A 23,568-nucleotide genomic window follows, 5' to 3' on the forward strand; every position below is an offset into this window, starting at 1 on the left:
CGAGTCAACAATTGCCGTCGCTCCATCCAGGCGTGAATCGGGCGATCTACGAACACGAAGTTCAAGGTTGTGTGGCTGTCACGCCAAGAATAGACACGGGAATGTGCCGGACAGCTGCCGCGTGTCCGCTTCGAACCGTGGCGCTTGCAAATTGCCCGCTTGACACTTGTCGATGCTAAATCAAATTAATATTACAGTTCACACTACTGCTAATATAACGGAGCCTTAATTAGAATTGGGTAATAGTACGTAGTGAGACCGTAAAATTTGCTGTGGCGGTGCAGACATGACCCTAGGCTTGTCCCGTCTCCCCGAAAGTTGAGCTTCAATAGTCTTGAGAATGGTCGATCTTGGTACGCGCGCTGGTGCTGCTTTATCGATGGCGTCTTCAGAGCACGCAGAACGGAATGAAAATGGAATGGAGGAGTGGGGGCGCCTCCAAGCTCCTTTTTCCACATTCGCTGCTCGCAACGAGTGATCTGTCGTGGCCTCACTCACTTGTGCGCGCGCCTCCCGTTGATTTTGGTGAAACGCGTATAGCACCGTCTTGTGGATTGTCTGTGGCCCCTTGGCGCGATCTAAGGTCGTTCTAAGGTCTGGGCAAACCCGCCGTCCAATTTACAGTTCACGATAGGGGTTCATTGGCCCAATTGTGGAGGAGGTGAAACTTCCGATGGAGTAGGGGGCTCATCACAGTCTGAGCTCGAACTGGGCGGTCCACAGTGGCATCTCATGCGTGCAAGTGAGGGCATGCAGGTGATGAATCTGCAGATGAAGCATAAAATTCAAATCTCGCTTGTCCTTGTCAGTGCGATACGCGGATTGAGGTCGAAACTTTCAGGCACAGAAAGGATCATCACACCTGTCATGTCAATGAAAACTTTATTCGCTGTACACGTAATTACATGTAGGCTGTCTGTGTGACGCCAGTGGCTTCAATTGCTGCAGGGACACGCTGTGGCTTGCGACAACGTGCGCTGGAGCCCCCGAACGGGCCGGCGGCAAAAGTAAAAGACAGACCAGAGGTGAACGACGTCCACATTGATTGTGAGTGCCTGGCATCAATGAGATCAGATCGACAAGAATGTGACAGTCTCAGCCGGCAGGTCTCATTCTTCGCAATCGTAGGGCCTCATCGCACAGGAAAGTTCCAGCATGCGGCTGTGATGTGATCGGAGAACCCACCCTGTGCCCCCATTCAACGCTCCACTGTTATCATCGTCACTGACCCGTTATCGTCGCTGCAACTTCAGAAGCTCCAGTCCATCGACTCCAGCCAGACAGCGCTGGACCATTCAGAGGCTCAGAGCGAGGTCATCTCCATGTCGGTTGCACAGTGTTGACAAGGTGCTTCCCACCATCACGTCACCCTGGTTTGTCCCGTCCTGATCTCCAGTCCTTCCTTGTGCTACACTCCGTCTTCCATGTCCTAGCCTCTTCAATCCTGTCTCTTGACCTTTCTTTGAGTGAGTTTATCTTCTTCCAATCCCCATCTCTTTTCCTTCCACCTTCAGTCAGTCGCCTGCCCGTCTGTGTACTTCGTTGGCGATTAGATCAAATCATATCATACCTTTCCTAGTCTTTCGTTACTTGCCTGCCTACCTTCCTGCCTGCATAGCACACCTACACTATCAAGGCGGATTTCTAGACACTGGGTGGTATTCAGCACACTGCTGAAAACTTCCACCCGTTCTCTTCTATTCTCATCACCTGTACCATATCACGGCCAACGGTCACTATTTCAACCCAGTCATTTATTGAACTTGGAATCCGGACGCTCAACTCATCAATCCACCGAAACTTGCTGCGATGGCTGGCTCATCGTCGGATGCTCATCCAGAGCATGACGCTGACCCCCATGCTCACCACGGCAGCGGCTCCCACGGCCAGCAACAGCCCGTGTCTCAGCCTCAATCTCAATCTCAACCTCAACCTCCACACCAGTCTTCAGACCAGCAACTTCCACACCTTCACCTACCAACCACACAACGCAGTGAGCCGGGACCGCAGCCTCACCACCCCCTGCGCGAGTCCATTGATGCTCCCCAGGCCACGCCAGCCTCGGCCTCGGAGCCCTTCCCAACCCTCTCCAACACGTACTCGTTCCCCCGAGTCTCGTCCTCCACCGATCGCGACTCAGAATTCATCGGCGAGAAGCGCCCAGAGACCCACCGTCTCGACACACTCCAGTCCGTCAACCAGGCCCCTCGCCCGTCGCAGGACTTTTACAATGTCAAGTCCCCCTCCAACATGCGTGCTGACGCCTCGCGTCTCGACGATGACCTCGAGTTGCTCCGCGCTGAGCGCTTAATCTCGCATCAAGAGCAGGAGCTGGAGAAGACTCGTAGCACTCGGCAGGGTCATGAACGTCACGACACCCAGCTGGAGGATGCCTTCAACCCAGCGGCCGCCAACGAGGCCAAGCTTGTCAAGCGCAGGGACGAGACTGCGCCGCTCTACAAGTTCTGGCTGTTCTTGAAGAAGTTTCCCCGCTTCTTCCGGTACTTTGTCTACCTTCTCCCAGGTGCCATCCTGCTGCTCATCCCCATCTTGATGGCCATCCTGGCCATTGACCAGAACGAAAACCCGGTGGGAGGGTATGGAGGCACGCCTCTGATGTGGTTTGGAATATGGCTTCAGATTGTCTGGGGCGCCCTCTGGGTTTCGCGCATGATTACGAGTCTGCTGCCGCCCCTGTTCCAGTCAATCGCCCGGGTGACGGGTTCGACCAACCCCAAGAAGTGGAAGGATGTTGGTCGCCACATGGAACTGCACACGGCCCTGTTTCTGTGGCTGCTCGCCGTCCTCATCTCCTTCAAGCCGGTTGTAGCCAACCACAGGGTGCCCGTGCCCGAGGGCCACGAGGACGACGTCGACCGGAACTGGATCAATATTATCTTCAAGATCATCATTGCATTCTTTGTGCTGGCCACGCTCAACTTTGTGGAGAAGATTATCATCCAATGGATCGCCACTGCCTTCCACGAGCGCACCTACGCCACCCGCATTGAGAACAACAAAGGCGACATTCGTCAGCTCGTGGCTCTGTACGACCATGCCAAGTCCTCTCTGGAGGAGACGGACAGCTTCTGGAATGAAGGCAGCGGTGGCCAGTCGGTGAACGGCACTCAGACCCCCATGCAGAACTTCCACGAGAATGCTCGTCAGGTTCTTGGCAAGGTTGGACAAGTCGCTGGCAAGGTCGGCAATGATTTCATCGGCCGCAAGGTGGACAACAACCATCCGCGCAAGGTGGTGTCTGAGCTGCTGCGCACAACCGGCTCGGCGCACACCCTCGCTCGCCTCATCTACCGCAGCCTGGTGCAGCCCGACAAAGAGATGGTGTTCCTCGACGACGTCCACCGCGCCTTTGCCTCCAAAGAAGAGGCGGAGGCCGCCTTCAATGTCTTTGACAAGGACCTCAACGGCGACATCTCCATGGAAGAGTTCGAGACGGTGACAAATGAGATTGGCATGGAAAAGAAGGCCATTGCTGCCTCTCTCAAGGATCTCGACTCGGTCATTCAGAAGCTCGACAAGGTGTTCCTGTTCATCATCATTGTCGTCACCATCATTGTCTTTATTTCCATCATCTCCGGGTCTGCTGCCGCAGGTCTTGCTTCAGCCGGCTCGTCCGTGCTTGGTCTGGCCTGGATGCTGCAGGCCACAGCACAGGAGTTCCTCCAGTCCATCATTTTTGTGTTCGTCAAGCATCCCTTTGATGTCGGCGACCGTGTCACTATCTACGGATCGACTGGTGCCACCATGACGGGCGACGATTATTACGTCACGGAGATCTCCTTGCTGTACACCGAGTTCAAGAAGCTGCAAGGCCACGTCGTGCAGGCGCCCAACTCCCTGCTCAACACGCTCTTCATCCTCAACCAGCGTCGATCGAACGGTCTCGCCGACCCCATCCCCCTCACCATCCGCTTCGGCACGCCTGCGTGGCAGATTGACGAGCTCAAGGCGCGCATGCTCGACTTCTGCCTCAACAACAAGCGCGACTACCAGCCGACCATCCTCATGGAGCTGTCCAAGATTGAGGACGTGCGCGCTGCAACGCTCACCGTCGTCTTCATCCACAAGAGCAACTTCCAGAACGAGCTGCTGCGTCTGGCGCGTCTGAACAAGTTCATGATGGAGCTCATGGCCCAGATGGCCGACATTGGCATCCAGTCACCGTTCCGCATCGAGCCCGGTGGCAGCCGGGAGCACCCCATGCACTGGACTGGCCCTCAGCCGCCGCCTTCCTACACGCGGACTGACCAGGGTCAAGATCAACCCCCCGCGCCGCAAGAGGCCCCGCAGCCCTCCACATCCATGCGTCGCCCATCGGTCACGAGTGGCGGCGGCAGCATGCGCCACCTCGCTCGGCAGACTACATCTGCTGATATGGCACTGAACAACTTTGGGGATGTCTTTGAGAATCGCCGGGAGCACTTCCTCGCCAACCGCCTCGCTTCCATCCGCGAGAAGACCCAGGCGGAGAAGAAGCTGGAGAGCAAGAAGACTAAGCAAGGCAGCGAGCTCGGCTCCGAGGGCACTCACGGCAGCACATCGGCCCTCGCGCCCGCAGGCAGCGTCAACTCGCAGTCGCGCAGCCGCATGTGGCAGCGTCCACGCGGGAACAGCCGCTTCGCGCCGCCGCCGACGGGTGGACAGGGAGACGACCACATTGTCTGAGCAAGAAGACACCCGCGAGTCCAGCCCATCATCGATCGTGGGTGGTGCTTGCGTATAATCACGATTTACGCCCTGGTGGACCTCTAATAGACACATAGATTGCCTCGACGCATATTTCATATCATTTCATTTCTTACCTATCCTATCGATTGCTTCTTGTACGGGTCACTTAGGGGGCATGGTTTCCGTAGAAGGATTCGCTCGAAACAGTAATTGAACAAGGTTCCCGCCTGACTTTGAGAATATGCCTGGCGTACACCACATGTGTTTGCTAGGGTTCTGGGGAAGGCATATATTTTGGCTGTCTTTTTGTGTTAGTGGCTACCCTACATACCTTGCCTCCTACCCAGAGATCAGCGTTGGTTTGCACAAGACTTCTTCATTTTTAAAAAAAAAGAAACCAGTATTTATTCGACACCAGCTGTAGATACTGCCCATCTTGTCGCCACAGGTGGCCCGGGCTCGTGGAATCAAATGGTTGAGAGGTCCAGGCGACACTAACTGTAGCAACCAAGATAACGCATCTGCAGCGGCTGACATGACACTTTTCCTCACCCATCACCACGCGGTGGCGCCTCATCAATACACTCAAGACAGTGTGAACGCAACGAGCCCATTGATTACTTCATGAAAACTGAGACGAGAATCATGGACCGGGTATAGGGGTCCGCCGAAGTCCTCCATGAGACACCCATCGGCTGTGCTGGCCTTGGGAATCGCGACGTGGGAGAAACGTTTGCGCAGACGCCTGTGGTGGGCTCTGTACCCGGAAGACAAATGGACGGGCCTGCTGATGGGACGGCCGCCCATGATCGAAAAAGACGAGTGGGATATCTTTGAGATCCGACTCCGCGTCAAAGCTCGCTCTGTGGCCAAGCTCGAGATCAGCTTCTTTGAGGACACACTTCACAAGACGGTGTCATTTTCGTCTTCTTTGTCCAACCAGCGCGGTAAGTTGAGAAGACTTAGGAAGCCTTCTAGTGCGTTCGATTCTCTTTTCTGTGCATGTGTCACAAGCTGACTATGACTTCACCAGTACCCTGCGAGCGTCGCAGAGACTTGCTGAAGAATTTCGCGCTTCAGTTGACACGCATATGTTTCGCCACGGTCACGAGTTTCATCACCTTGCTATTCGTCCAGGCACCCTCACGTCCTTGGTCCATTCTACCTCCATCCAACCTTGGACAAAGATGGACCCGACGAATCGAGAGTAACCGTCCTCCCCTGAGCGATCCAAGAGAACATGGGTAGGGCATCCAGACAGCACAGCAATGGACGGCCTCTGCCGGCGTGAAACGTATTGGAATGACTATCGGCACATACAATCACCAGAAATTTACATACGCGTATAATTTGGTATGAACGATATGACGCATGCCGCTTTGCCTCGACGTTGACACTGACTGCGCGGCTACGCCGAGCGTATAGTATTGGTCGACCGGTCGTGATTGTCCCGAATCCCAGGTATGCATCGCACATCATCTTCACATGTCTCGGGACTCTAGTAGTGATCTAAAGTGCCCGCCTTCTCGCGTCCGCAGCTCTTCTGGGCGCCCCGTCTCCGCCACCCGCCCGTGTTCCATGACGATCACGCGATCGCACCTCGTCGCGAGATCCAATCTGTGCACAATCATGATGACTGTGCAGCCTTGGAATTCGCTGTGGATAGTGTTCCATATGTGCTCTTGGGTGCCGGTATCGACGCTCGAAGAAGCCTCGTCGAGGAGCACCAGACCGCCGGCGGCACCATTGCGTTTGCGCACTCGCTGTCTCAGCACCGCTCTCGCGAGGTTAAACAGCTGCTTCTGGCCTTGACTGAGTGAGGTTTCTGTGAATGCATCACTCAGGGCCGTGCTCTTGTGGTCCGCGGTTTCTTGACCGTCTGCGAGGAAACCAAGACCAAGCGATGCCAACGTGGCTTGGATGTCCTCGTCCCTGGCTTCACGGAAGGGATCCAAATTGTCCCGCAGGGTTGAAGTCGAGCATGGAGGAAGAAAAGCCGGATCTTGGGAAATGGCGATGATGCGACGGCGGAGGGTCTCTCGTTGGACCTGGTCGATGGGCAGGCCGTCGATGAGTATCCTCCCTGCGGCGTGAGATGACGACGGTACAGGGTCAAGGAGGCGTAGAATCAGGAGCACAAGGGACGATTTGCCACTGTGCAAGGTGAGTCTCGTGTCGGCCGCTCAGCTCAGATGGATGGACTAACCTCCCGGTGCGTCCCACGACGGCAGTGCGCTCACCAACCTGGAATGTGACGCTGACATCTCGCAGCGCCACGGCATCTTCATCTGGGGACACTTGGCCACTGAAAATTCCGTCAGGCATCTGGCATGAAGCGGCATTGAGGTCTGCTTACCTGTATGAAGCTGTCACGCGTTCAATCTCAACAAGGCCGTTCGGAGGCCACGCCATATCGAGCGGTGCATCGACATGCGGCTGTGGTTCCGCCTCGGTGGCATCGCTGAAAGTTTTCAACCGTGCAACAGCCCCGATGCTGGTTTCCAGCGTGGTGTACGACTCTACAATGACCGACAGGATCGTTCCGAAGCCCATGAGCGTCAGGAGTGTTGCGCCAGTGAGCCCGGCGTCGGTGCGCAGTTGAGTCGCGAGCGTGACGACAATTGTGGCGAGCAGCATGACCACAATGCGCAGCACGAACTGCAACCACCGTTGTATGATGGCGAGGAGATACGCTGGTCGCTGGCTCGTGTCCAGGAGGCGGTTGCTCGTCGCTGAAGCTGTCCTGGTGAAGCCGAGGGCGCGAAGAGTCACAAGGCCGGAAAGAGTCTCCATAAAGTGCGCGCTGTTCTGTAAGACAAGCAAGCTCAAATGGGGATGTGCGGAAAAAAAAAAAAAAAAAAACTTACTAGAGAGGTGCTTTCGCTTCCAGATCGAGGAGCCGCAGCTGTCGGGAGGTGCGGAGGTAGAAGAGCTGGATATAGTACACAAGACACAACAAAGGCGGATACGCCACGGCGAGCCAAGGAGAAGCGGTGGCAATGACGGCCGCGGCGCCAATGAGAGAAAATACGGCAGCCGTAAAGTTCAAAAGGGCCAGAGGGAGTTCCGAGTCAATCAGGGTCAAGTCCTGTGCGAACAGATTTGTAATGGTGCCCGCATCCACAAGAGCGAAGAATCGCAAAGGCGCTGCGAGAACCGTCCGCAGAGCTCTCCGATGCAGCGTCGAGCCACTGTGGGAGATGATGGGTTGCGTGCAGAGATATACCACCACCGCGAGGGAGAGAAGGCCACCACCCTGGAGGAGGGCGTAGATGCCGACGTAAAAGGCACCCGAGCGAGAGGGACTGGGTCGAACGACGTCTGCGGACCAGTATTTCAGCCAGACCGTGGAGAAGTGGATGGTGAAGCCGTAGATGGCGGAGACGAGGACGAAGAGGATGATGGTCCATGTGGCCATGCTCGAGAGGTAGTGGCGGTAGACTGTGAAGTCTCCTACTTGGCGGGATCCATCCATCTCCTCCTTGTCTATCTTTGTAGCTGTCCTCTGACCTTGCTCTGCGCCTTGCGCGTCCATCTCGTTCTTGAGCTCCTCCGGCGCCCCGTCGTAGGTCAACACTTTGGTCCCGCCCTGGAGCTTGAGGTGTCCTGCCGCGACCAACTCTTGGAGAGAAGTATGGCAAGTCACCAAACCTTGTGAGCTGATGGCGAGAATTGTATCCGCAAATGGGAGATATTTCTCGTCGTGCGTACAGAGCACAACTGTTGCGTTCCTACGTGCGAGGAGCCCCCGAGGTCCCAGTGCTCGCTGGAAAACGAGCGACGAGGTCGAGGCATCGAGGCCGCTGAGTACATCGTCGAGGAGAAATAGATGGGCATCGAGATAGAGCGCTCTCGCCAGGGCCAATCGCTGTTTCTGTCCGCCGCTGAGAGAGTGGCCGCTGCTTCCCACGCTGGTGAGATCGCCCTGGGGAAGCTGCTTCAGGTCTGGTCCGAGCGAGGCGGCGTGCAGGACCTCGCGGTAGCGGTCTTGGTCGAAGGGTGCGTGACCGACAATGTTGCCGCGTATGGTGTCGTTGAGTAGAAATGGCGTTTGGTCGCAGTACCCAACTGTGCGGAGAGAAGCGCCGAGAGCAACCGTCCCCGAGTGACTGGTTGTCTCGCCGAGGAGAGCTTTCAAGAGAGTCGATTTGCCTGCGGCGACAGGACCGATGACGATGGCCAGAGAGGACGACGGCACGGACAAGTTGACGTTCTCGAGCGTGTACTTGTCCTTGGCCCATCCAAAGTGGCCGCACGTCACCTGGAGAGCAGGTTCTGGCGCGTCTTTGCCATCTTTATCACTCACACTTGTTGTCGATCTGCTCTCGGGGGTAGAGCGAGGATCGGTGCGGCTCTCGATCTCAAGGTACGTGTCGATGCGACCTAGACAGGCGATCGCGGACATGAGACCAGGCAGATGCTGGAACAGTCCTTGAAGCGGCGTCGCCAGCAGCGTGATATACGCCATGGCCGGAAAGATGCGCGTGACGTTGAGAGTCCGGGAGGTGACGGCCAGAGCCATGAGTGGACCGATCAAGGTCGGGGTGAAACTTATCGTGGCGGCGAGGAGGACCATGAGCCGCCACTTGTTGCCAACGCCGATTTCCCTCTCCCTCAGGCCTTGAATGTGACTGTCCAAAGCACCGCCCAACCCTGACATTTTGAGGGACTTGATGGCCGAGATCATGGCGGCCGTGGCGGTGACGCGTTCCTCAATGGCCTTCATCCAGACCATCTGACGGCGGCCGGTGATCTTGACCACAGGCCCCGATGCCACGAAGCACAGTGCCACGACAACAATGGGCGCCACAAACGCCGCGCCGATCTTCCGCTGCAGCAGCCAGCAGGCTAGAGCCAGCTCGATTGTGTTGGCCCAATACTCATGGATGTTCAGTAGACCCGACTTGATCCGGTCGATATCGCTGTTCATGAGCGTCAGAACCGTCGAGTCCGCCGCGCTGGCCGCAGACAGACAGACAGTCTTGTCATAGAGGGCCGTGAAGAGAGTGCCGCGCACCATGGTGACGTAGCGCTCTTGCCAATAAAAGTACAGCGCGTTGGAGACGGCGATGCCGGTGTAGGAGAGGATGGTCGCGGCGATGAGACCGTAGCCGCTGCTGGGTGCGCTTGCTGGCGATTGGAGATGGGCAAGGGTCGATTCGAGAATCAGGGGCTGGCAGAAGGTGAAGCCGATGGAGGCGAGGCGGGGGATGACGGGAGTGAGGAGTGGCGGGAGGAGCGTCTTGAGCATGCGCCTGCTAAGCCTACCGGCGGGAACAGTGGAGGAGTCGGCGCCATGAGACAATTGGAGCTTGTGTTCAAGGGTGGATGCTGACATTGCCTGGTCGAGAGGGTAGAGGTCTTGGACGGAGAGGACGGAGCGGTAGCCGCCGAGGAGCAAGCGTCCGACCCAGGCGTACGACGCCAGGCTGAAGATGCCGCATGTCTCTTCACCACTGTGGTGGTCGGTCCACGTCTTGGGGAAGCTCTTGTGCTGTGCCTCGAGAAGGAGAATGACGCCCTTGAGCGCCGTGAGAGCCACCGAGACCCGCGCGACGGTACTGGAGTAGTGGTCCCCTTGCGCAGCGACCAGCCAAATTGTCCTGGCGCGGACAATGTCGAAGAGCAGCGTCAGGAAGAGAAAGCAGCCGAGGAGGATGGATGGTCTGGGGCTCCGTGTGTGCTCGCCAAACGAGAGCAGCAGAACGACAATCGCAACGGCAAGGCGCAACACCTCGGACGGAATGGATAGGCTGGCAATGTCCCACCGGAGCCGCGCCGTGAGAACAAGCTGCGACAATTGGAGCGCCACGTAAACGAGTATGCTCACGAGTTTTGTCCCGAGGAGCATCGACAAGACGGCGATGCTGGGCCGCGGCACGAGCCACAGGAGTCGCCCGGCTGACACCGCCAAGAAGACGCAGGACGGCACGATGGACAAGACAATGTCCTCGAAGCGGAGAGTAAAATCAAAGTCGTCGCGGCAGCCTTGCACCACGGGGCCGAAGGTGGCTTCGTTCAGGCAAACCATGTCGGAGGTGGGCGCTGCCACTCGTAGATCTGAGTACGTTGTTGCCGTGGCGGCGACGACATTGCGAGCTGGTCTACGGACAACATAATTAGGGTTCTGGCATACAACGAGATAGCAAGCGAAGGACTGGAAGCTTGGCAAGAAAGAGTCATTCAAGAGCACAGGGGACGTCTCACGGCGACATGACGAGGGATGCAGTCCTATGCTCAGAAGCTTGCCCCGAACAGGCAAGTCCCAACAACTGGAAACTTACGCCCGCCGGTCCACAGACTTGCAGAAGGATCGTCTAGGTGCGTCCGAGCGTCAAGAGGGTCGCTATCTATCTGTCATGTTGGACAAGGGGATGGGATCGACGATCCCAACGCACTCAAAGGCATGGTGCAAACGGTCGATACGTGGTTGCAAACACCCTCCAATGCGTCCAAAGGCATGAAACGTACGTACAGGGAACCCAAGGTCACAGGCTTCCAGGGGTTTGTTCTAGAATCCTGCATGGAATCGAGACTTTCATTGGCTCCTTTGCCACCAAGTATGTACGCCTACACTACATGAAGAGGTCGGCTTTGCAACCCATGCTCGCTTGACCTCGGCTTAATGCGCCGGCAAGAATCGTGCGGGATCGGTCTGGCAACAGGGAGCTGATCCCGTGGATGCCTCCAGGCCCAAAGTCCAGGACGGGTGGAGGACCCGGGGACCCTGCTCCTGACCCTGCCCCTGACCCTGCCAAGTTCATAGTGGCCTTTTGCCAGTTCGCCGGCCGGCAAACCACCTGCTTCACCAGTGTCTGCAAGACGCTGCTGCTCCCGTTCGCCCCATTGTGAGACCCGGCGCCGAGCAACGAGCCGTCCTCGGGGCTGAAGACCGGGACTCGCAAAGCGCCGGCCGGCGCGTCCAGGTCTCGGAGGTCGTGTCGGATCGTCGACACGGCCTCGGCAAGCAAGTCGGAGTGGAAGGGCACACTGACGTGGAGGAACTTGGCGGCCACGACTCTGGCGGTCTCGCTTGCTCCAGACAGTCCCTTTTGTAGAGTTGCCTTGCGGACTTGCAGAGACAAGCCGTACAGGTACCTTGGCGGACCGGACACAACGACGTTGCGCGGCCCGTTGGTGATGGATATGCCCAGCTTGCTACGATGGCTGCTATGCCGAATGTACCGCGCCATGGACGCGAGACATGTTTCCAATGACGCCTTGTCGAGTCCACGAATGTGGAGCATTGGCGAGGGAACGCCTTCGCCATGGTCGAGGCAGTCTTGCGTCAGGGCTTCCGACATGCTGCCATGGACTTCAAGCCGGTCCCACGTTTGCTGCGTCCGCACGCCGATCCAGAATAGGGCTGTGATGACGGCGCGCGTCACCTGGCGCCACGATGACCAGTCATCCGCCATGGCTGTCGCCGCGGCCACGAGGATGCCCTGGGAGTGACCGGTGGTTCCAGCAACATGCCGCCCAAACTGGCCCGGCGTCAGGCCTAGTACTCTGCATGTGACTTCATAGTGGGCGAGCTGGACCAGGCCGATGAGAGGCGTGCTGACGGGTGTCGATGTGAGGTAGGAGAGCTCGGGTACTTGCGTCGGGTCCTGTAGCCAGGCGCGGATGTCGAGGCCGTACGGCAGACTCTGTTCCACAGACGACTCTGTAGCCATGAGCTGACGACACAGCGCGGTCGCGTCGTCAACGAGATCTCTCGTGAAGGAGGGATATGTTCTGCGCAGGTCCTGCAGCTCTTGGAGACAATTTCCCCTCAGACCTTGACCACCAAAGACGGTGTACACTGATCCGGCGGGTAGGTCATTGTCCGTACTAGACTTGCTGAAAAGACCCGTCGTTGGCCGAGCAATTTCGTATCCGGCAGCGGCGACGGCGTCGTAGTAGAGGCGGAGGAGTCTCGACCGCTGTGCATCGGACACGGCAAGATGTGCGACAGCAACGTGCATGTTTTCACCACGGAGTGTGTGGCTGTGCAGATAGGTGACGGCGTCCCTGAGAAGCTCCTGGGCCGCACGGACCTCGCCCTGTTGGAGCTCGGGGAGGAGAGAGTACAGATCTTCGGCAGAGGTCAAAATGGCCTCCAAGGCGTCTGCCTGGTCCTCGAGGCCGGCGTCGCTTCCGCAGCTGGGTGTGGCTGGTGGGCTTGGTACATGTCGAATGCTCTGCGCCTTGGAATGCTCCAAGCAGGTCGGTGGTGGTTGGATGGACTCCTCGATCCGGCTTGAGATGCGGGCGAGTTTTGATAGTTGGACGGGACTCAAGGCCTCCCCCCATGCCATTTTGTTGGACAGCACGTCGTCTGACCGCGGCTAAGGCGGTCTACGGATGCTGTTGCGAGGGAAAAGGGCGCGACAATATGGTCTCCAAGTCAAACGAAGCCTCGACTTGCTCGGACACTATATCTACATCTTCTTTCCATGTTCGGCAGTGGAGATGGCTGCCCCACGAGGCCATACCCGGACCCCTGCGTCCAAACCAAGTGGAGGACAGCAGCTCATGCGCCCGGCTCCTGAAGGATTCCGTTGTAAACGGCTTATCGGCTGGCACCTGGCCATGGTTCACGTCGACCTGCCGCAAGGAGGTCACCGCCTAGGGAACCGAACAGGGGATGTGATCCGTCCCCGACGCGGTAACCACTGAGACGAGGTTTCGATCCGGTTCAAAGTCTACGGACTACCGCCGTACGGAGGACGCCTTGAAAAGTTCTTTGGACGCCAAGACGCTAGCAGTATCAGTCATCATCAGAAGATAAGCATTTCTCCCGGACAGCCGAAGGAACGTGAGGCGACTGATAGTCCAGGGTCTTAAAAAAAAACACTTGCCAGTGTCGTGATGCTAGTGCCGAATACAAGGTACATACATACATACACATCTCCACGTCGTCCCGAAACGCCACTAATTAGGCTAAAAAGAGCCTAGCGTAGCCGCATAGACTAGACTAGGACCGTCTTCCCGCGCGAGGCGGGGAACGGCAAAGTCGCCCATGTACGTTTATGTTCCGAAGAGGAAGGTCATGCATGTCCCAGATGCCAAAAGCTCCTTGTCCGAGATACGGCACTTTTACTCTTGTCGCATACATACCCTTGCCGCATGTGTTCGAGCCCTTGCTGGCTAGTGGAGGAATGACTGCCTATTAATAATCTTCCAGCACTGGAGATGCTGCAAGCATCCCCAAGGTTCACAAGTGCCACGGCTATTCCTGGAGTTGATGGCTATGCAATGTCCACGTGCTGCATTCACATGGCACCCTGCATCTGCAATCTATGTATGAATGCCAACTAGTGTGGTGATCTGTACTCTCAACCTCACGAGTGACCACAGCCTTGTGTAATCAGAACCCAAAACTATCCTACACCACATATTCGAGAGCACTCGTTCGCTGTACGTTGCCAAAAAAAAAACAACAACAGAGTGTATTCATATGCGCACGGACAGCGTCCAGACGACGACGTCAACATGGACTTGCTAGCCTCGAGACACGTCCCAATGGACAAAGACGATGCGCGCCACATAGTGCCAAACACAACCATCGGAGACATGGCTGATCTCGCATCTCTCTGGGCACAGGTTCTGCCTTTGCGCGATGAACCAATCGACCAGCACGACAACTTCTTCCAGCTGGGCGGAGACTCTGGTACCGCCACGCTTCTCACGCACACAGCGCGGCAGGCTGGGATCACAATTCATGCCGAGGACGTATTCTTGTACCCTACGCTGTCGCAGATGGCACAGCTGCCGTATGTTCCTGCACGGGCCACTGCCCTTCCAGACGCGGGACCCTTCTCTCTCATCGCAGCAGGCGTCGAGCTCGACTCGTGCATCTCGCACGTGGCTACTGCTTGCGGTGTCGAGGCGGCGCAAGTCACGGATATCTACCCGTGCACACCTCTGCAGGAAGGCCTCATCGCATTGTCGACAAAGTCGGGAGGCGACTACGTGCTCCAGGCGCGAATGCAGTTGTCGACTGATGTTGACATTGTGCGCTTTCAGGAGGCGTGGGAGCAGACCTTTCGTGCTGTTCCCATTTTGCGGACCCGGATTGTCGAGCATGAGGAGCTCGGCTTCCTCCAGGTCGTCCTCAACACGAGCGTCACTTGGCGACGTGGACAGGATGCGGCCAAATGCATGGAGGAGGAGAAGAACAAGCCCGTGCATCTCGGCCAGGCGTTAGCCGGATGCGCATTGGTCTCCGAGGGAGGGCTCTCGGCCTTTGTCCTCACCATACACCACGCCCTCTACGACCGAGTGACTCTCCCGGGCATTCAAGAGGTCTTCCGCCAATTCTGGTTTGGCAACACCATTGACGAGCTGCCTGCCTTCAGGCACTACGTCCAGTATCTCACACAGAAGAGCAAAGCGGCTTCGTTGGCCTTTTGGGAGTGGGCAACGCTCGACTTTGACGCCCAAGTCTTCCCTGAGCTGCCGGCGGGCGTCGCAGACGGCAAGCCCGACACCACGGTGCACAGATGCATCACCATCCCCAAGAACGATGGCCGGGCACGTGGCGGCGCCGCCGGCAGCATCACGGCCGCCATGCTCATCCGCGCCGCGTGGGCTCTCGTGGTTCACTACAACACCGGCGTGGACGATGTCGCCTTTGGTGCCGTCTTGTCCGGCCGCAACGCTCCTGTGGCAGGCCTGGACAAAGTCCTCGGGCCCACGATCGCGACCGTGCCGGTTCGCGTACAGATCCCGTGCCGCCACAGAGAGGAGCATGTTACCATTGCCGACTTCCTCGAGGGCGTCCAGGAGCAGGCCGGAGACGCCATGGCCCACGAGCACATTGGCCTGCAGAACATTGCCAAGATCAACAGCGCTGCCAAGAAGGCGTCTGGGTTTCAGACTGTCCTCGTCGTACAGAGCGCAGGCGGAATTGGCGTGTCCGATGATTCAGCCGCCATCGGCCGTTGGGATCAGGCAGCGCACACTCTGGAGACCGCGACGTATCCGCTGGCCATCACGTGCACTCTCCACAAGGGCACTGTTGAAGTGGTCGCGAGTGTCGACTCGAGGGTGATGGAGGCCTGGCGGGTGCAGAAACTACTGGATCAGCTGGCGTACACTATGGACCAAATCGTCGATTCGCCAGCGGACGCCTTGCTCAGCAGTCTCGCGCGCTTGACTCCATCGGACGCCGAGAGCATCTGGAGCTGGAACCAGCACGTGCCGCCGGCTGTCGAGGAGACGCTTCCCGAGATGGTTTCCAGGAGGAGTAGAGAATCTCCCGCGGCCATTGCCATTGACGCGTGGGACGGCCCAATGACCTACTCGGAGCTTGATGAAGTATCTGGCAGACTGGCCCTGGGCCTCGGACGCGAGGGCGTCTCAACGGGCGACTTTGTAGCTCTCATGCTCGAAAAGTCAAAATTAGCGCTCGTCGCCATCATCGCGGTGATGAAGGCTGGCGGGGTCTATGTTCCGCTCGACGCTTCGAACGCCAGAGACCGCAGAGAGACCATCTTGCAGCTCAGCAATGCCAAGGTCGTTTTGGTGTCCAGGGGATACTCGGAACTGGATCTCGGCAAGGGAAGACGCACCGTCACTATATCTGAAGAGTTCCTGGACTCATTGTGCCAGGACAGCGATGAAGTTCTGCCAATCGTCAATCCCTTGGATATTGCCTACGCCATCTTCACATCAGGCAGCACGGGAGTCCCAAAGGGCGTCCTCGTGCCTCACCAAGCCATTGCTACGAGCGCATTCCATCACGGTCAGCAACTCGACATGCAGCCGTCGACACGGACGCTGCTCCTCACCGTCTTCATCTTCGATGTCTCCATGTGCGAGATTTTCAGCACGCTCATCTTCGGCGGCACAGTGTGCATCGCATCGGAGCCCGACATCCGGAACGATCTCCTTGGGTGTGTGAACCGCCTTCAGATCAACACCATCGAGAGCACTCCGTCTGTTCTGCGCTTGATTGAGCCAGCACATGCGCCATGCCTGCGCAAAGTCGTCATTGGCGGCGAAACGCCACTGACTGCCGATTTCGAACGCTGGAGACATGTTGACCTCTTTCCCGTATATGGTCCCACCGAGTGTGCGGTCGTTTCCACTAGTCGAAAGATCCCGCGCGGCGAGAGCTGCTGCGCAAGCGCAAGCCGCAGCATTGGCACGGCAGTCGGCTGCCTTGCCTGGATTGTTGATCCCAAGAACCATGACCAGCTGCTTCCCCCCGGCGCAGTTGGCGAGCTCCTCATTGAAGGCCCCATCCTTGCTGCCGGCTATCTGGAGGACCCTTTGAAAACCGCCGCAAGCTTCATCCAAGACCCCGAATGGCTTCTCAGGGGCACGCCGACCTCGCCGGGGCGGCACGGAAGGCTGTACAAGACCGGCGATCTCGTTCAGTACACTGGAGACGGCCAACTAGTATATGTTCGGCGGAAAGACACGCAGGTCAAGATCCGCGGGCAGCGTCTGGAGCTGTCAGGGGTGGAGCACACGGTCTTGCAGGTCCTGGAGCCTCAGGTCAAGACAGTTGTCGCCGAGGTTCTCGAGACACACCACTCTGCTGGAGGGAGCTCGTCACTCGCCGCCTTCTTGACCCTGAAGCCCCAGCAGCGAGATGAACATGCGTCAGCTTGCGACACCAGGGCCGTCGATGGCGTCCGGATCACTCCATTCACACTCGATTCTGCTGCGTATGCTGCATTAACAGCAAAGCTTGCATCGTACATGGTACCAACGGCCTGGTACGCTGTTGATCACTTTCCGCTGGCGGCGACGGGCAAGCTGGACCGGCAGAGACTCAGAAAGATTGGAGCACTTTTTGCCCAATCCGAGTTCGGCGACAGACTCATTGCTGGCTCCGTGGAAGACTCAGCCAAGAGGACGCAGCCTGAGAGACGGCTTGTGAAGGCGTGTGCTCATGCACTCGGCCTCGACGAGTCGCGAATCGATACAAGGACTAGTTTCTTCAGCCTCGGTGGTGATTCCATCGCGGCGATGAAGCTGGTTGGTGCTGCGAGGCGGAATGGGCTTGTGATCACTGTTGCTCTCATCTTTCAGCATCCCGTACTTTCTGACCTTGCGGCAGTGGCGACGGCCAACGCGACAGAAGAGGGAGAGAAAATCGACCCCTTCTCACTCCTGCCGGTGGAGATCTCCATCGATGTAGTCAGGGATCAGGTCGCTGCGGCGTGTGATGTTGATGCCGACCTTGTACTCGACGCCTACCCTTGCACACCACTGCAGGAGGGAATGCTGGCGCTCAGCTCCCTGGACTCGAGTAATTACGTTCTGCGTACTGTGTTCCAGTTGCCATCAAGGGCCAACATTGAGCAGGTCAGAACGGCCTGGGAGAGCACAGTGCGAGCTCTGCCTATATTGCGGACTCGTGTGGTCCAGCACCTGACGCTCGGACTGATCCAAGTCATTGTCGAGCAGGACGTGGAGTGGAACACAGGGAGCAACCTCGAAGAGTACCTGGCGGCCGACAAGAGGCTTCCCATGACTCTCGGCCAACCACTCGCCCGCTACGGGCTCATTGAAGACGACAAGACCGGAGAAAGCTTCCTCGCGGTGACGATCCACCACGCTCTCTACGATGGAGAGTCATGGCAACTGGTGAGAGAGTATTTCTCCAAGGTTCTTGACCGATCAAATACGCCGCATCTGTCGGACGGATTCAACAGCGTCGTCAAATGCATCCTGGACCGAGATCCTCTCGAGGCCGAGCGCTACTGGCGTGACACCTTTGCTGGGCTGAGCGGCACCGCATTTCCCGCCGCGCCGTCGGGAGCTGGTGTCGTCCAGGTCGACAGCACCATCTACAGTGCCGCAGTTGACCTCCCGAAGAGCATGCGGGCCGGCTCTGGTGTCACGGGCGCCTCGGTGGTCCGGGCTGCCTGGGCCTATGTGGTTCATCAGTTCACCGGCACCGAGGATGTCACCTTTGGCGCGCTTTTGTCCGGGCGCAACATGTCGATCCCAAACATTGACAAGATTATTGGCCCTACCATCGCCACAGTCCCTGTTCGGGTGAGGATACCGTCTTCTCCTTCCTCATCGTCGTCGATCTCGACCTTTCTTAGGGGAGTGCAGGACGCGGCCATCGCGATGATCCCGTACGAGCAGACTGGGCTCCAACACATTGCGAAGTTCGGCGTCGAGGCCCAGCAAGCGTGCGACTTTCAGACGCTTCTCATCGTCAACGCTGCCAAAGCGACAGAGGAGAGTGAGAATGTGGAGGCTGCCGGCTCAGGGAGGTGGATCCAGAAGTTCGACAGCCGAGAGTTCACGACGTACGCTGTCGCCATCCAGTGTGACCTCTCTGTCGCGGGCAGGGTCCAGCTCGAGTGCGCGTTTGACTCCAACATCGTCGAGGCCTGGCGTATGCAGATGATGCTGGATCAAACGACCTTTATCATTCAGCGCTTCATGGAAGCCACCATCGACCAGTCCTTGGCTTCCCTCGGCGACCTCTCGCCATCTGACAGCAAGACCGTCTGGCAGTGGAACAGACATCTCCCACCCAGAGTCAACGAGCGTGTCCACGACATTATCCAACGTCAGATCGATCTGCACCTCGACTCTCCCGCCGTCAACTCCTGGGACGGTGACCTGACGTACCGCGAGCTAGACGATGCGTCCCGACGCCTAGCGCACGAACTGGTGGAGGCGGGTGTCATCGAGGGCTCGCTTGTTCTCCTGTGTTTCGAAAAATCGAAATGGGCCATTGTCGCAAAGCTTGCTGTTCTGCGGGCCGGTGGCGCCTTTGTGCTTCTCGAACCGACGCTGCCAGAGACGAGGCTGCGTAGTATTATCCGGCAGTCAGGGTCTTCTCTTGCTCTGGCGACTGCTAGCACCGAGTCCGTCATCTCGCCACTCACCGCACAAGTCAAAGTACTCGACGACCGACTGCTGGGCCCAATCACAGAGAAATTCGTCAGCAAGTTGCCCATCGTCTCGCCCTCGTCACCAATGTACATCCCGTTCACGTCTGGCACCACGGGTGAGCCCAAGGGAAGCATCATCTCCCACAGCTCCTACGCATCGACACTCCGCTACCAATCCCACCGACTGACCTGTCCACACCCTCGTGTCTTTGATTTTTGCCCTTACTCATTCGACGCATGCATCATCAACAGCATGATGACGCTCGCCGTCGGCGGCTGCATCTGCATCGCGTCCGAATCGGACCGCAAGGATAACCTCACGGGGGCCATGCTGGCGATGAAGGCAAATTGCACAACCTTCACCCCGTCGGTCTCGATGCTGGTGGACTTTACAAAGCTGCCGCTGTTCCGGATGCTCATCTTGGGCGGTGAAGCCGTGAGGGAGATTGACATTGATCGCGTCCCTGATTGGATCCGGGTGGTGAACAGTTACGGGCCGTCTGAATGCACGCCGACGAGCACAATCAACGACGAGACAATCTGCCCGAGGAGAGAGGTCACGCGGATCGGTAAGGGTGCCGGGACGTGTACCTGGGTGGTGCACCCAGAGGATCACAACCGTCTCATGCCCGTTGGCGCTATTGGCGAGCTGCTTGTCGAGGGTGCTGCAGTGGGAGACGGTTATCTCGGCCACCCCGAGAAGACAGCCGCGGCTTTTATTCAGGCGCCGCCCTGGCTGAGGAAAGGCGTGGACGACGATGTCCCGGGGCGTGATAGCCGCCTATACAAGACGGGCGATCTTGTCAAATATGACGAAAATGGGGTTCTCACATACCTTGGACGCAATGATTCTCAGGTCAAGCTGCGAGGTCAGAGACTGGAGCTGGGAGAGATCGAACACCATGTCATCACCTGTCTCCCTGGCGCCAAGGAGGTCGTTGCAGAGGTGATTCATGTTGACGGCAATGCTTCCTCGGCCGCTCTCGCGGCGTTTGTCGTCATGCAAGGAGACGACGCTCCAAAGAGCCTCAAAGACACTTTGCACGCAAGAGCCTTTGCGGTCCCCATGGCCGTGGAGACTGAACTTGCCGCCCGCGTGCCCAGCTACATGGTGCCCACCGCTTGGATCGCCCTCCCAGCCTGGCCTCTGAACAACAATGACAAGATCGACCGCAAAGCCATTCGAAAACTCGGCTCGTCTTTCACGTGGGCGCAGCTATCGCAGACAGCAGTGGGCCCCGAAGTACCGCAGAAACGTCTTCCTAAGACAGAGGCTGAGCGCGCGCTCGCGCAGCTGTTCGGCCGTGTTCTCAATATTGCGTGCGAGTCTGTGGGCGTTGACGACAGCTTCCTGCGGATAGGCGGAGACTCCATCACGGCGATGCAGGTTTCTGCAGAAGCGAGACTCCAGGGTCTGAGTGTCTCTACCGCGGTGATTCTGCGGCACAAGACGATTGCAGATATACTGGAAGCATGCGCTTTGGTGGATAGTCCGACCACGGACCTGGAGACCACTCGCACAGCGTCAGAAGATGAGGACGTCGGGCAGACGACCAGTCTCACTCCCATCCAGGAACTCTTCTTTCGCCACCAGCCTGACCACGCGGTCTCCTTTGACCAATTCTTCCTTCTGGACGTGCGAGAGCGATTGACCGTTGACAGACTCAACGACGCTCTAACATTGCTAATCGACACACACTCGGCTTTGCGGACCAAGTTCATGCAGGGCGAAGGCGGTAGGTGGATGCAATGTGTCCATCGTGATGCTACTTCTGCGTTTCAGACTTTTCACCAGGACGGTCTTCTCGACATGCAGGAGGCCAGCCCGGTCCTTGCCCGCTGTCGAGGAAGCCTCGATATCCGTCACGGGCCGCTTGTGTCGGCCGCGCTTCTTGATATGCTGAATAGTCAGCAACGATTGTTCATCTCGATCCATCATTTGGTTGTAGACCTCATGTCGTGGCGGGTGCTACTCAGCGATCTCGAGAAGATTTTAAAGGGGCTCAAAATCAGTCCTCCTCCCTTGTCATTTGCAAAATGGTCTCGTCTCCAACGCGGATATGTACTGGCAAACCTGGACCCAGCGGAAGAGCTCCCCTCGACCATTCCACCGCCACTGCACGAGTATTGGGGCCTGGGCGAGAAGAGCGCCGCACCATCCTCCACCACCACGGCATCATTTATACTGGATGAGTTGTCGACGTCGCTTCTTCTCGGTGAAGCCAACACTGCCTTTGGCACGCGCGCACCTGAACTGATGATGGCCGGTCTGCTTCACTCCTTCAGCCATGTCTTTGTCGATCGCAGACTCCCGACGATCTTCAACGAGTCCCATGGCCGCGAGTCCTGGAGCGATGCCTTGAACCTGTCAACCACAGTTGGCTGGTTCACAACCTTGCATCCCATCCCAGTCAATGCCACTGAGCTTCTCGAGTTCGTGCGCCGGACAAAGGATTCGGCTCGCAGCTTCTCCCAGAATGGTTGGAGGTACTTCGCATCGCGTTTTGCCGACGAAGCCATCACAGACGAGTTTGCCTCGCAATTTCCCGTTGAGATCATATTCAACTATTCCGGACGGTATCAGCAGTTTGAGAGGGAAGATGCGTTCTTCCAGACCGTCCCGGCGTCGAAAGATCTTGTGGGCCCCATCACCGCGCCCGAATTGAAGCGGTATGCCGTTTTCGATGTCATGGCAACCACAGAAGGTGGATGTCTCGCTGTGACCGTGATGTATGATCAGTGCATCAGCCACAGCGACAAGGTTCAGGTCTGGGCCGATGAGTTCAAGGCTTCTCTGCAGCTGTTAGCCTCGGAGCTTCGCGATCGGCAGCCCGAGTGGACGCTGGCTGAGTTCCCAGGCGTTTTCGGATCCTACTCTGACATCCAGACATTCAACAGTGAGATCTTGCCCCGGATCGACGAGAGCATGCGTTGCAATGGTGTCGAGGACATCTTCCCCATGACGCCCATGCAAGAAGGTATCCTCATCAGTCAGGCGAAACATCCCGAGATGTACCAAACTCGTCTCGACGTGCTTCTCTCCAATTCTACGACGGACGCATCGCGCCTACAATGGGCCTGGAAGCAGGTTGTCCAGCGGCATGCCCTTCTCCGTGCGGTGCTGGTGAGGAACTTCCTCGGCGGGAGGATGATGCACGTGGTGCTGAAGGCGCCAGATGTGCACATTGCGCTCGAGGAAACCACAGAGGATGCTTTGAAGTTGAGGTTGCACAGCAATGATACGAATTATTCGGAATTTGGATTGCAGCATTGCCTAACGTTGTATAAGCTGCTGAATGGAGAGACGCATCTGTTGCTAGAGTTCAACCACGTCATCACAGACGGGTATTCAACTGGGTTGATCCTCCAGGAGCTCAAGTCATTGTACAATGGCGGCTCTGCACTTGGCCCGGCACAGAGCTTCAGCAACGTTGTCTCCTTCTTCGGAAAGACACCGCAAGAAGAGGGTGTTGTGTATTGGAAAACCCTCCTCGCGGATGCTGAGCAGTGCCAGTTTCCAGATCTTGGCGGGGAGGCGATGGCACCTGAAATGCTCACAGTGCCAAACATTGATACAGAGGCGATTCGGGCAGCCTGCGTAGAGTGGGAGACCACGCCTGCCATCATTATCCAGGTTGCCTGGGCTTTAGTACTGGCTGCGTACACGGGTATTCAGCGGCCCTCCTTTGGCGTCATCTGCTCCGGGCGAGATCATCCGATTGACCGCGTCGATATGGTGGTTGGACCTCTGATTGGGATGATCACGGCCAGTATTCCTTTGCAGAGGGAAGCCAGTGTGCTGGACGTGCTCAGAAGTGCGCAGTCGGCTTACTTGGCCGCGCTGCCGTATCAGACCGTGCCCCTTTCAGCGGTCCATAATGCTCTGGGCCTCGGATCGGCGGCGTTATTCAACACAATCTTGTCATTCCAGAAAAGCGAAGCTGCAGATGTTGTGGATGATGTGACCAGCGGTCTTTCTATGAAGGTTGTTGATGGTCATGATCCGAATGAGGTATGTCTG

The 23,568-nt window shown here is 57.4% G+C and overlaps 4 protein-coding genes across 4 annotated transcripts in view; 2 read left to right on the top strand and 2 right to left on the bottom strand.

The window, feature by feature from the left end:
- Positions 1–1,828: 1,828 nt before the first annotated feature.
- On the top strand, positions 1,829–4,686 carry J7T54_008129 (putative MscS family protein -like protein; the record flags this gene model as incomplete). Its single annotated transcript, XM_051502728.1, has 2 exons — positions 1,829–1,993; positions 2,050–4,686. 2 exons carry the CDS (start codon positions 1,829–1,831, stop codon positions 4,684–4,686), a joined length of 2,802 nt encoding a protein of 933 aa, XP_051365891.1.
- A 1,484-nt stretch (positions 4,687–6,170) lies between these two features.
- Positions 6,171–10,720, bottom strand: J7T54_008130 (uncharacterized protein; the record flags this gene model as incomplete). The annotated part of the gene is made up of 4 exons (XM_051502729.1): positions 6,171–6,843; positions 6,896–6,994; positions 7,046–7,492; positions 7,557–10,720. 4 exons carry the CDS (start codon positions 10,718–10,720, stop codon positions 6,171–6,173), a joined length of 4,383 nt encoding a protein of 1,460 aa, XP_051365892.1.
- A 544-nt stretch (positions 10,721–11,264) lies between these two features.
- On the bottom strand, positions 11,265–12,989 carry J7T54_008131 (uncharacterized protein; the record flags this gene model as incomplete). The annotated part of the gene is made up of 1 exon (XM_051502730.1): positions 11,265–12,989. The coding sequence occupies one exon, from the start codon at positions 12,987–12,989 to the stop codon at positions 11,265–11,267; it is 1,725 nt and encodes a 574-aa protein (XP_051365893.1).
- A 1,258-nt stretch (positions 12,990–14,247) lies between these two features.
- Positions 14,248–23,568, top strand: part of J7T54_008132 (Linear gramicidin synthase subunit C) — a gene marked incomplete at both ends in the record, with an annotated part of 32,208 nt that continues 22,887 nt past the window's right edge. Inside the window, one exon of the mRNA XM_051502731.1 lies at positions 14,248–23,559. Coding sequence (XP_051365894.1) covers positions 14,248–23,559 — 9,312 coding nt within the window. The remainder of the gene's footprint in view (positions 23,560–23,568) is intronic.

Source organism: Emericellopsis cladophorae (genome assembly GCF_022114955.1).
Source record: "Emericellopsis cladophorae strain MUM 19.33 chromosome Unknown NODE_3_length_1261782_cov_116_963312, whole genome shotgun sequence".
NCBI lineage: Eukaryota > Fungi > Ascomycota > Sordariomycetes > Hypocreales > Bionectriaceae > Emericellopsis > Emericellopsis cladophorae.